Here is a 13,205-nt window from a genome sequence, read left to right as displayed (position 1 = left end):
AAAAATAAAAATATTATAAATATTTTCATAATGAGGTTATGCAGTTTGTCCAATTCTACATCCTCCACTTAGGATATAAACATACCCACATATGTATGTATGTGTGTTGTTGTTAGTTGTTGTCGAGTTGATTCCGATTCGTGGTGACCTCATGTATACAGAGTAGAACTGCTCCCCAGGGTTTTTAAGGCTGTGACTTTTTGGAAATGGATTGCCGGGCCTGTCTTCCAAGGTGCCTCTGGGTGTGTTTGAACAACCAACCTTTTGGTTAGTAGTCAAATACTTAACCTCTTACAACATATGTGTGTGTGTGTGTGTATAAATATGTGTATGTATACATATATATGTATATACTAACTAAAAGGTCAGCAATTTGAATCCACCAGGTGCTCCTTGGAAACTCTATGGAGCAGTTCAGTTCTACTCTGTCCTATAGGGTCACTATGAGTCGGAATCAACTCGATGGCAATGGGTGTGGTGTAGTGTATGTGTGTATATGTATTTTTTATGTATACATATATACACACATGGTGTATGCATGTGTGTATGTATATATGTATGTATATATACATACACACACACACACATATACGAAAAAAAAAAAAACCACTGCTGTTGAGTCAGTTTTGACCCTATAGAGTCAGTGACCCTATAGTGCAGAGCAGAACTCCCCATAGGGTTTCCAAGGCTGTGAATCTTTATGGAAGCAGACTGCCACATCTTTCTCCTGTGGAGCGCCTGCTGGGTTCAAACTGGTGACTATTCAGTTAACAGTGGAGCGCTTAACCACTGTGCCACCAGGATTTCTTGTATACATATATATACATTTATATTATAGTGAGAGAGAGAGTCAACTTCTAAAAACAATCTCTGTAAATACACATAGATTGTGCCATTTGGACTCAATCATGGACATGATAATATTAATACTTAAGGTTCCTTAAGGCTTTCCAGCTCCTGATAAAATAATAAGTCATGTATATGTATGACCTTGGTTTCTCCCCCTGCCCCCCCTTTTTTTAGGGTTTTAAGATAGACATTAACTGCAAACAGTTGACAGTCGATTTTGTGAACCAGTCTGTGCTACAGATCAGCAGTCAGGATGTGGAAAGTAAACGCAGCGATAAGACTGACTTTGCTGAGCAACTTGGTGCAATGAATAAAAGTTGGCAAATCCTGCAGGGTCTAGTAACGGAAAAGGTAAGCCAAGTGGCCTGCTGCTGTCTCTGTTCACATAGAAATACCAAGAACAGGCACACTCTGTAACATGTAAAACTGAAGAGAAAAACTCATTTCACAAGGAGTGTGGCTACTCTGGGCAACGGGTGCTTCCGGAAACGCGGAAATCCCATCGCTCTGAACTGCCTTTGTTCCTGTTAATTGTTTTTCTTACGCACTCTCTGCTCTTTGTGTATCTCATGTTGCTTAACATTTTAAAAAGGACCTCTTAATTTATTTTGCTTTTGCTTCATGTTTACTTACGTTCTGCGTTTGCCTACCAAAAATAGTAATTGATTCACACTTCATAAAATTCAGTTTTGTTTTTATCACATGTATAAAGGATTGTATTTTAAGAATACTTCATTTCGGAAAAAAAGCCCAAGTGTCCATCAGTAGATGAATAGATTAAAAATGAATGGATTAAAAAATGTGTTATATCCATATTGGGGAATATTATTCAGCCATAAAGAGAAATAAACTTCTCACTCATGTCGCGACATGGGTGAACCTTGAAAATACATTGAGTGAAATAAGGCAGACACAAAAGGACAAATACTCTATGACACCATTTGTGTGAAATACTTAGAATAGATGAATGCAGAAAGAAGCTTATTAGTGGTGACCAGGAGCTGGGGGAGGAGGGAGATGGGGATTTATTAGGGGTGCTGAGTTTCTGTTTGGGGGCGATGAAAAGTATGTGGAAATGAGTAATGATGATGGCCGTGCAGCAAGGGCAGTGTAATTATTGTGACTGAATTGTACGCTTAAAAACGGTTAAAATGGCGAACATGTATTTTACCACGATAAAAAAAAAAAAGATGACCCAACTTAGAGAAAATAGTGGTGAAAGTAATTAGCCTGTGAATGATTTGATTTTCAAATAAAATTGCAAATTTCATTTCATTTCGTTTGTCCAGATCCAGCTGTTGGAAGGCTTATTGGAATCGTGGTCAGAATACGAAAATAACGTACAAGGTCTGAGAATGTGGTTTGAAACCCAGGAGAAGAGACTGAAACAACAACATGAAATTGGAGATCAGGCAGCAGTTGAGAATGCAATGAAAGACTGTCAGGTAAACTGGCCAAGTGGCTGATGGGCTCGATTTCACAATTTCACGGGGTACGGTACACAAATTTGCAGGCCCTGAATGGAGAGTTAAATCTTAAAAAAAAATGTGTTTAAGAACAAATTTCTCTGATTATGTGAGTTTATAGAGGTTTTTAAAAATTTATTTGATTTTTTGCCTGTTTTTAAAATTTTGAATTTATGAAAATTTTCGGACACACTCCTAAGTAGAGAGATCCCCTGTGTGCTGATTACGAGATGTAATAGTTACCAAGATTTTGACAGGATTTTGATTTTGCCGGAATTCTTTAATTTTTTTTCCTAAAGATTTGATAGCACACCCCAGACATTATATTATTTAATATCTACACACTATAATCCACTTTTCTAAAAATCAACATTTTCTTCTATACCCCTGATACCATTATCACTAAAATTTGAGTGATAATTCCTTAGTATTATTTAATGCTCAGTCAGTAATTACATGTCCTCAGTTATCTTTAAAATGTCTTTTTTCAGTTGAGTTATTCAAATAAGGTAACAAACAGTATCCACATCCTACATTTGTTTGTCGGGTGTCTGAAGTCTCCTTATAATTATTATTTTTGAATACTATTAATTTGTTGTGGAACGGTAGACTGGACCAGGGTCAGGATTTGCTTGAGTATTTCCTTAAGATGTTGTTTAATTTACTTTTCTCTCCTCTGTGCTTCCTGTAAGTTGGAGAAAGCACTAGAGGCTGGCTGGATTCTGGTTCAAATCATGCAGGCGAGGGCTTCTCAGGTGACAGTGTTACTTCCTTTGTGTCACATCAGGACTGCTGGTTTCAGCATTGGCGATGAAGACCGGGGTTCGTGGGGAGCTGCCACGTTCTGAAGGCTTTCCAATACTTAGGAACACGGAATCTTCCCCTAGGCATTCTGGTTCATACAAAAAAAAAAAAAAGAGCATTTAGAGATAATGCTGTGATAAAAATGCTTAAATCAGTAATGCGTAACATGTTGCAGTGGGTAGTAGGTTACAGATTCACTGTGGCCATTCCCTTGCAGCATTCCCTAAAAACAAAGACCTGACTGTGAGGCAATTCTACAGAAGAGTTTCTTTCCCCAAATCTTGTTTTTATGTTCTAAATTTCAAAAATAAAAACCTTTGGCAATAGTCTCTGCCCAACACTCATTTTTTCCTTGAGGCAAATGTGAAGAGAGATACACTTAAATGCTTAGCCATAGCTTTTAGGAAGCTTTTAGGGCAGATGTTCCTCATGCTGGCATCCTTAGCTAATGGACTGCAATTTTGAGGGAGCATAAAAATGACAAAGAAAAACATCATATGGAGAAGTACCTTGAAATAAAGAATGCCTCACATCAGAAGATGAGTGTGGAAAAAATTAAAGACCATAAACACGTATCAACTAGACTCATAGTGTTTCCAATTTTCCAGATGCCGGCCCTATTTCTAGTTTAGGCCAATAAATTCTAAAATCTCCAAATAAGTCCGAGTTTCAGATTTTTACTTGGAAGGATGAGTGCCTAAATTAAAATGTTTCCATTGAAGTGAAAAGATACTTCTAAGTGTTGGCATTTGCAAGATTAGCACTTCCTTGTTACCATGTTGTGATGAACTTTACTATTGAAAGATGGAAATAATACATTAATATCATTTTCCTTTTGTTTTTTTCTTTTCTCCCCTATTTTTCCTCTTTCTATTGGTTTTCTTCTCTTTAATGTCCATTTTCTGCCATTTTCCATTTTGTTTCTTTTCATGTGTATATCTTCTATTTAACAAAGGCACACATTCCTATCTGGAAAATATAGCAGAAGCTTGGCCAAGTTTTTCTACATTTAGGACTCAAGTTTTAGTCCACCAGAGAAACAGGTCAGGCAGTGTCAGGAGCTGGAAGTGTGGTTTGTTGCTCTTGTTGGGTGTCGTCGAGTCAATTCCGGCTCATAGCAACCCCATGTGACAGAGTAGAACTGCCGCATAGGGTTTTCTAGGCGCGAATCTTTATGGGAGCAGATCGCCAGGCCTTTCTCCCGTGGAACTACTGGGTGCGTTCAAACCGCCAACCTTTTGGTTAGCAGTCGAGGGCTTACCCATTTGCACCACCAGGGCTCCTTAAGTCTGGTTTAAAGAATTCTATACCAATGCCACGTTTCCCTGGGTGGGCAAATGGTTTGTGCTTGACTACTAACTTAAATGTTGGCAGTTTGAACCCACCTTGCAGTGCTGCGGAAGATAGACCCGGTGATCTGCTTCCATAAAAATGACAGCCAAGAAAACTCCATGAAGCAGTTCTACTCAGTAACACATGGGGTCACCATGAGTTGGAATTGACTCCATGGCCACTTCTTTTTTTTTTTTTTTTTTGGATAGCAATGCCATTTTGTGATTTCAAATGAAAATTCATTACTTTAAAACAAAGAAAGTAGTCTACACAGTTATTTTAGGGCATCGCATATAAATCACAATAGCACAACTGCCTGAATCTATTTGGCAAGTACCACAAACCTTGATAAAATTTATTGTCATTTTTAAGAAATCATTCCCTTGGACCAAAGTGTGAAATTCGAGCCAGCTTGCTTGAATCAGTGACTGGGTACAAGCTTTATTTTGTTTAAAAAAGTATGAATATTTTCCCAGTCCTTTCAAGATGATTTATTAATTTAAACCAACATAAAAACTGATATGTATGAATTAACCCAAGTTGGTAGTGATTTATTATAACAAAAATGTTAGGTTTGGCTTTTCTTTTCATTGATCAGAAATGGAATCATCTTTTAATTATTATTGAAAGGAAAGGAAAACACACCTTTATTTTGCACAAAATGTGTATTCAACCCTGTTTCCCACCTAGGTTTTGCACTTACGCCAATGTAAATGTGTGAGGCATTTTAGAAATGCGTTTTTTAAAAAATGGATTATTCATTTAATATTTCTCCCTAAATAAAGTTAATATCTATGGATCAGTGAGGATAATTTTAATTTTCAGTGGCTGAATTTTTGACTCCTATTAAAGACATTATAAAGGTTAGTCATGGTTATTTAATTCTTTAGAGAAGTAAATTGAGAAATCCTTAAATAATGAAGTTAATTATGTTTTCTATATTGAAATAAAGGGCCTGTAACCCCAGTAGTCACCATAGCCCTTCTCTGGTAATTATCAAAGGTGTCAAAATACGGACAGAATTAGAAAGTGGAAATGAGAGAACAACATTAAAAACAAAAAATGATCTCCTTAAGCTAATAAATGCATGCATTTTTAACTAATACATCAAGACAGAAATAACTTCATGATAATTAAGGAGAAAAAATAAATATACCCTGAAGCATAGTAGATTAGCAAATGAATGAATATAATAATACTACTTGACATTTGTCTAGTATTTGACAGGTTAAAAGATATTTCATAGATATTTATCTAATTATTTTATCCCTTTGAGGTAAGCAGAAAATACTACTATCCCTATCTGATAAACGGAGGAGCCTAGTGGCGCAGTAGTTGAGTGCTTGGCTGCTAACCAAAAGGTCAGCAGCTCACACCCACCGGCTGCTCCATGGGAGAAAGACGTGGCAGTCTGCTTCTGTGAAGATTACAACCTTGGAAACCCTATGGGGCAGTTCTGCTCTGTCCTGTAGTGTTGCTATTAGTCAGAGTTGGCTTGATGGCAATGGGTTTTTGGTAAATTTTGATAAATGAGATAGAGAGAAATTAAAAATTTGAACCACAACCAAAAAAGAGGGGGCAGACAAACAGCAGATCCTAAACTCCTGGCCAGCACCCCACTACTAGCAATGCCTGTTGACATGTTATTACCCATATGTAGATTACAAGAAAGGAATGAAAATCTGTTTTACACAATTGAGACATTATCCAAACCTAGAATATTTTGTAATTTTCTCTTTTCTAAACTCCAAGCCTGCAAATCTATTTTAATTCTGGACATTTACTTCTGAATATGGGGATGTAGCCATGCCTTGAAGCAACGCTTGTCACATCATGGGATTTCCATTCTCTCCACACTTTGAGGTTAAGCTAGCACCTTCCCCTGCACTGGCCTGGAAGTCAATAATCTCAGAGGCTTGAGTTCGAATCCCACCTCAGACACTCACCAGCTCTGTGACCCTAGACAGGTCCTGTAATTTGACCATCTACTTATTCATCAGTACATTGTTGATGACAATCTCGGCCTGCCTTGAAATTTTCAAAATCTCAAATGGCATTGAAATATAAATTAGAATTACGATGTGTGGTTAAGTATGAGCTTCAAATCTCTGCCTGGTATTATTTCTCCTTCTTGAGCAATTCACATGGGCAGTGATAAATGAGCATCCTAAAGAAAATAAGGATTCAATTCATGAGAAAAGCCTATAATCTTTCAGAATCAGAGTATTGTAGGGAACGAAGGCGAATATAAGAGCTTATTGATTCAGTCTTCTCATTTTCCTTCTGAAGAAACTGAGACATATAGAAGTTTCTTACCCAAAAGGACCCAGTCTGACAGCAGCAGATTTCAGACACTGGAGCCCAGGATCCCATCATATCCCATTTCTTCCTATGAGCTAGAACTATGTAATTTTTTGAATACCAACATATATGAATTTAGGAATATAAAGCTCCTTGAAAAATATTACATGTTGCCATTTCTTTATCTAGCAAATAATCAAATTTTCCTTTTTTAATTTATGCTAATTTCCCATGGGATAAAAAGACTAATTTTTGCATTTAAGTGTAGGAAGAAGTAACACTCTAAAGACCCGCTTCTGAGAATCATAAACTTTTCGGACTAATAAAAGGTTTTTAGGATATAAGACTATAATGGATCAAATTTAACATAGCCCAGAGTTCCATAAAAGAACAATTTAAAATGACATTTTTTGTTTGTTTTTAATCTTTCAGGATCTAGAAGATTTGATTAAAGCAAAGGAAAAAGAAGTAGAGACAATCGAACAGAATGGATTTGCTTTGATTCAGAACAAGAAAGAAGAAGTCTCTGGTGTTGTCAAGTGCACGCTGCAGAAACTCACCGAAACCTGGGCAAATCTAGACCACATGGTAGTATTGCTTGTGCAGAGTGAATGCCAAGGCCACGCTGGCCAGCTTGTCTCCAAATTTTAGGTTTTGGTTTTACTAAAGTAACTAAGTATGTAATGATGAAGTCTGTACATCATCTCTTTAAACTGTTAAGTCTACTTTATTAACCTCTTTTTAAAAAAACTCGAGCTTCTGATGTCTCTTAGAAAGTAAGCTTTATTTTAAACATTACTCTTTTAATAAGCTCATCCATTTCCATGGCTATAAATACCAGCTAACCCCCAAAAAACAAACTCATTGCCGTCAAGTTGGTTTTGACTCCTAGCGAACCTATAGGACAGAGTAGAACTTCCCTAGGGTTTCCAAGGAGCGGCTGGTAGAGTCGATCTTTTGGTTAGCAGCTGAGCTCTTAACCACTGTGCTACCAGGTTCCATAAATACCGTAAGTGTTCGGCTGCTATCTAAAAGGTTGGCAGTTCAAATCCAACGTCTGCTCCTTAGAAGCTCTACTCTGTCCTTTAGGGTCCCTGTGAGTTGGAATCCACTGGACAGCAGGGTTTTTTTTTTTTTTTTTTCCCCTTAGGCGCAAACAATTCTCATTTGTGTGTCTCCAGCCTGGACTTCTTTCTTAAACTCTAGACAGAAACAGAGACACGGGCAGGGACAGAAAGAGAGATCCAACCACTTTTGCTGTTGTTATGTGTCCTTTAGTCAGTTCCTGCTCAGCCACCCTGTGTACAACAGAACAAAATGCTGCCCAGTCTTGAACCATCCTCACAATCGTTGCTATGCTTGAGCCCATTGTTGCAGCTACTGTGTCAGTCCATCTTGTTGAGGGTCCTCTTCTTGTTCACTGACCCTCTACTTCACCAAGCATGATGTCCTTCTCCAAGGACTGGTCCCTCCTGATAATGTGCTCAAAGTATGTGAGATGAAGTCTCGCCATCCAACTCATTAGACCTCTCCATTTGTGTGTCAAAATTCCAAGCCCAAATCCAATGCCCAGTCTTCCCTCACAAACCTTCTGCCTTCTCAGTTAATGACATCTCCTTCCTTCTAGTTGCTTGGGCAGAAAGCCTTGGAGTCATTCTTAACTCTCTTCTTTCTCTCATACTGCACATCCAATCTATCAGCAAAGCTTGTCAGCTCTACTTTCAAATAGATCTAGAATCCAATACCCGTCCCTGCCTCTGCAGCTGCCACTCAGGTCTAAGCCACCATCGTCTCTCGCCTTGATTACTTCACTGGCTGCCTATGCAGGCTCCACACCAGAGGTCCTATTAAAATGAAAGTCAGATCATGTCACTCCTCTGCTAACCCTCCCACCCCCACATAGACTCTTCCTTCATTCATAATGAGGCCAAAGCTCGTGATGGCCTGTGAAATCCACATTGTGTGGCCTTCTCCAGCCTCTCTGACCTTGCCTGCACTCTCCTGCAGACTCACTTGCCCAGCCACCCTGCTCTCCCCTTGCTCTTGAACGCAGCAGGTGTGTCCTGTGTCCCTACTCAGGGACTTTGTACTTGCTGTTCCCTCTGCCTGGAACCCCTCTCCCAAACAGCTGCGTAATTTACTCCCTTTCCACAAAGTCTCTGCTTAAATTCACCATCTCACTGAGGACTTTCCTGACCATCTTGTTTTAAATCGCAGCCTCCTCACCCTCACCCTGCTCCCCCAACTCTTCTCTGCTTTGTGTTTATCCATCTTATTTATCAACTTCTAATTTTTTTTTTTTTTTAATGTACTATATAACAGTTAAGCACTCAGCTGGTAACTGAAAGGTTGGCAGCTCAGACCCACCCAGTGGCTCTGTGGGAGAAAGACCTGGCAATCTGCTTCCGTAAAGATGACAGCCTAGAAAACCCAATGGGGCAATTGTGCTCTATCATATGGGGTCATTAGGGGTCAGAATTGACTCAATGGCACCCAACAACCACAACCTACTATTTACTGTTTGTTTAAATTTCCTTTACTAAAATGTAAGCTTTATGAAGATATTTGATAAATACTGGTTGAATGAAATACTGAATCCTCCAATAATAAAGATAAATATAACAACAAACAGTGCTCTTTGTAATGTGAGATCAACATTCATTTTCAGCACACAACAGCACCTATAAAAAAACAAAATTGCCATCGAGTTGATTTCATCTCATGAAGACCCTACAGGACAGAGAAGAACTGCCCCATAGGGTTTCGTAGGCTGTGATCTCTACGGAAGCAGACTGCCATATTTTTTCTCCCATGGGTTCAAACTACCAACCTTTTGGTTCACACCTGAGCGCTTTAACCACAGCACCACCAGGGCCTCTGCACAACTGCACAGACAGTTATTATCCATATCTCACAGAGACAGAGCTGAGACACAAAGAGTTTAAGTGACTGGGACCAGTGACACACAGCAGATAGCTGCTTACTGTTCACATTCTCTGCTCTAGACTCAGCTTTCCTGTCTATCTTTATTTTACCTTTAACCTGATTTAAAATCTATTTTATTTTGTTTTGTACATTTTTATAAGTCACCACAAAGTTTTGGGAACATAATCTACCCTATAATTAAAAAAGGAAGTAGTTCTTTTACAGAAATATCTTGTCATGAAAAACAAACAAAGGAAAAATAGACGATTTAACAGTCCTCCTCTCTCCTTTATTTTCCCGTCTGTTTGCACAGGCTGGGCCCTGCACCTGTGTGCACCTGTAGTCATTGCCTCATTTCTCAGGCAGCACTTTCTTCATCCGTTGGCCCAGCATATAGTCTCTTGGTGGGTTTCAACATTTTTTTCTTTAAGCTGAGAAGAAAAGCAGAGAATGCAGATGCAAATTAACTTCTGTGATCCATTTTCTTCATTATGTCCATACTTATTCCATATTTAATAAATTGCATTTAGATTAGTTGTGACATTCAGCAGTGCCAAAGTAGATGTCTTTCTAAATGATACAGACCAAACTAAAAACTTTTCTCGTACAGAGAAGCATAGGGAAAAAATATTCTTCAATGTTTTATGTAAAGATATTCATTGAGCGTCTGTGTATATGTGTGTGTGTGAATGCATGTGTATGTTTGAGGTATGTATATGGCGCCCTGGTGGTACAGTGGTTAAGAACTGAGCTGCTAACCAAAATGTGGGTATTTTGAATCCACCAGCTGCTTCTTGGAAACCTTATGGGGCAGTTCTACTCTGTCCTATAGGGTCTCTATGTGTTGGAATGGACTTGATGACAATGGTTTTATATGTGTATATGTATATGTGTATGTATATATGAATATATATACATACACACACTACATATATACCTATGTGTGTGTGTATATATGTATTTGTATATATCTCACTTGATTTCCCGACACTAGACTACCTAGCTTTGAATCTACATCTCCTACATTCTAACGGTGTGATCTTGGTTAATTTTCATAACCTCTATGTGTCTCAGTTTCTTCATCTGTAAAATAGGGAGCATAATTACACCTACCTCATAAGGTTGTAGAAACCCTGATGGGGTACTGGTTAAGTGCTACAGCTGTTAACCAAAAGGTTGGCAGTTGGAATCCATCAGGCGCTCCTTGGAAACTCTATGGGGCAGTTCTACTCTGTCCTGTAGGGTCATTATGAGTTGGAATCAACTCGAGGGCAACGGGCTTGGGCTTGGCACCAGGTTGTTGTGAGGACTATGTGAGTATATACATTTAAAGCACTCATTCAGTGTATTTCCTAAACTGTGGTGTTCAACATATTGATCTCTTCACCTAGATGTCCATGAACATACATCACTTCTTTAAGTATTTGCATTTAGACTAAATGTTTAAATGTGTGAAAGGCGTAAATTTCCAAGTTGCCACGTTTAACTTAGTTTATTCATAATGCCTCGCACCCTGATGAAGTTCTTAAATGTCAATGTGTCCATCACTTGGATAAGTATTCATTTGGACTTTTTTGTGACAGCAAGCTTTTGTCTTTCTCTAAAGGCAGGGCAGTTGAAGATACTGCTGAAGTCAGTGCTGGACCAATGGAGCAATTACAAAGTGGCCTTTGATGAGATCAACAGTTCCCTTATGGAGGCTAGATACTCCCTTGCCCGTTTCCGTCTGCTGACAGGCTCTTTAGAAGCCGTGCAAGTTCAAGTAGACAACCTTCAGGTAAGAAATGAATTTAATACATCCTTCACGTGCTTTTTAATTTGAGAAAAACAAAAAATTAGTAAATGCGAACCCCAGTATATCTGCCAAAATATGACCATATATTGTTTAGATTTAGTTATTTTTTCAGTCTTTAAAATTTAGCTCACTTGCTTTGCTACTTAATCCAACTTGGCTTGTGGACACAAAATTTTGGATTAGCTGGTGTGTAACTAAATGACTTTTTAAATTCTATTAAATAAATATATGCATAAATGTATTTTATAAAATGATTTTGTACACGACTCAGCCTCCTTGGTCCGTTGCCACTGCCTTTTATATCTTCCATTTCTCTTTTTATCCTGCTTCTCCAAACATGTTCTAAAGGATTAAAAAGAAAGCAAAGAGAAAAATAGCAAAAGTGGTAAACTTTTAAACTATGAAGTCCTTTTCTTTTCATTCAGCATAATGTCAATGGCCTATCCAATGTGCACACAAAATCCTCTTTTTCTAAGACTTAGTCCTTGGTTTCCTCTGTGTCCCTTTTCATTGTACTCATTGAAAATGACATTGCTACTGTTTGTTTTAACCAGAGCACTCTCTCCTACCTTGGGTCACTGCTCTCAAAGTAGCTGCTGCCTACAAGCTGTCACCCTCACCCCCTGGCTCCTGGTACAGGGCCACTCTCACTGTCGCTGTTCTGTCTTCTTGTCAGTCTATGGGATGGGCAGGACAGGTCTTCAAGGGATGGGATGCCAGCAGAAGCCCAGCATGTACCCTTTTCACACCTGGTAGACTTCCCTGGCTTGGCAGACAAAGTTTATATGTTGTTGGCCTCATTTCCAGACTTCATTAAGAAAGTGTTTTGTTTTGTTTTGTTTTGTTTTTTTTGGGTGGGGGGAGAAGGGACGGTGTGAATGAAATGTGTACATAATTTTTCTAAACCTGAAATAGTTGTTATAGAACTAAGTAAAACTTATTTTGAGAATCGCAAGTTTAAAAATAACATCATCATTTTGAAGACTTTGAAAGTACTTTTTAAGTTAATATATTCTGCATTTAACACCTGCAAGAGCTGTCTCGAGATATGAAAGGATGAAGGTTCTTTTTCTTGAATATTTTGATTTGAAGACATTCAGCTGTGGGTGTTAAATTGTACAGGAGTTTGGTAGCCAACTTCATCTATCAAGTTTTTCTAAGAACTGAGTCTATCAAACCAGCAATATTTCTAGCAAAACATCTTTCTTCCAATTCCCTCATGGTTGTTGGTAGAAGACCCTGCCCAAGCCTACAGCCTGTCTAATAAACATTCTGAGCAAGGAGGGACACCCAGAGGTGGTACTTAGGGATGCTACTCAGAATGTGTCCCCAAGCCATGGCTTCTTAAGGAGCTTGTGGTAGAAAAACTCTATAGGTATATAGTACAATGTTGTTGTTGTTGGGTGCCATCAAGTTGATTTCAACTCATAGCAAACCCAAGTGACAGAGTCGAACTTCCCCATAGGATATCCTACACTGTAATCTTTACGTTTGGAGATCACCCAGGTCTTTCCCTGTGGAGCTGCCGGGCGTGTTCAAACTGCCAACCTTTCAGCTAACAGACGAGCGTTTAAACTTGCGCTTAGCTATTTCGCCACAGCAGAGTAAACCACAGTATGACAGACTGCACACATGCCACGGCCATGCATTTCTACTGGATAATGGGCAAGGACACCCTATGTGAGCTTTTCCAGAAGAATCCCTGATGCCACTATGTTGTTGTTAGTTGCCCT

The 13,205-nt window shown here is 38.7% G+C and overlaps 1 protein-coding gene across 12 annotated transcripts in view; it reads left to right on the top strand.

Moving 5' to 3' along the window:
* Positions 1-13,205, top strand: part of SYNE1 (spectrin repeat containing nuclear envelope protein 1) — a 556,892-nt gene that overhangs the window by 443,514 nt on the left and 100,173 nt on the right. For all 12 annotated transcript variants that reach the window (XR_010323142.1, XM_064292282.1, XM_064292277.1 and 9 more), the window contains 4 exons: positions 1,024-1,200; positions 2,139-2,294; positions 7,185-7,340; positions 11,284-11,454. Coding sequence is in view for 11 of the 12 variants with exons in the window: in XM_064292282.1 (XP_064148352.1) it covers positions 1,024-1,200; positions 2,139-2,294; positions 7,185-7,340; positions 11,284-11,454 (660 nt within the window). In the remaining variant the exon portion in view is untranslated. The remainder of the gene's footprint in view (positions 1-1,023; positions 1,201-2,138; positions 2,295-7,184; positions 7,341-11,283; positions 11,455-13,205) is intronic.

The sequence above is a fragment of the Loxodonta africana genome, chromosome 1 (genome assembly GCF_030014295.1).
Source record: "Loxodonta africana isolate mLoxAfr1 chromosome 1, mLoxAfr1.hap2, whole genome shotgun sequence".
Taxonomy (NCBI): Eukaryota; Metazoa; Chordata; class Mammalia; order Proboscidea; family Elephantidae; genus Loxodonta; species Loxodonta africana.
This window is presented reverse-complemented; position numbering and strand designations above follow the sequence as displayed.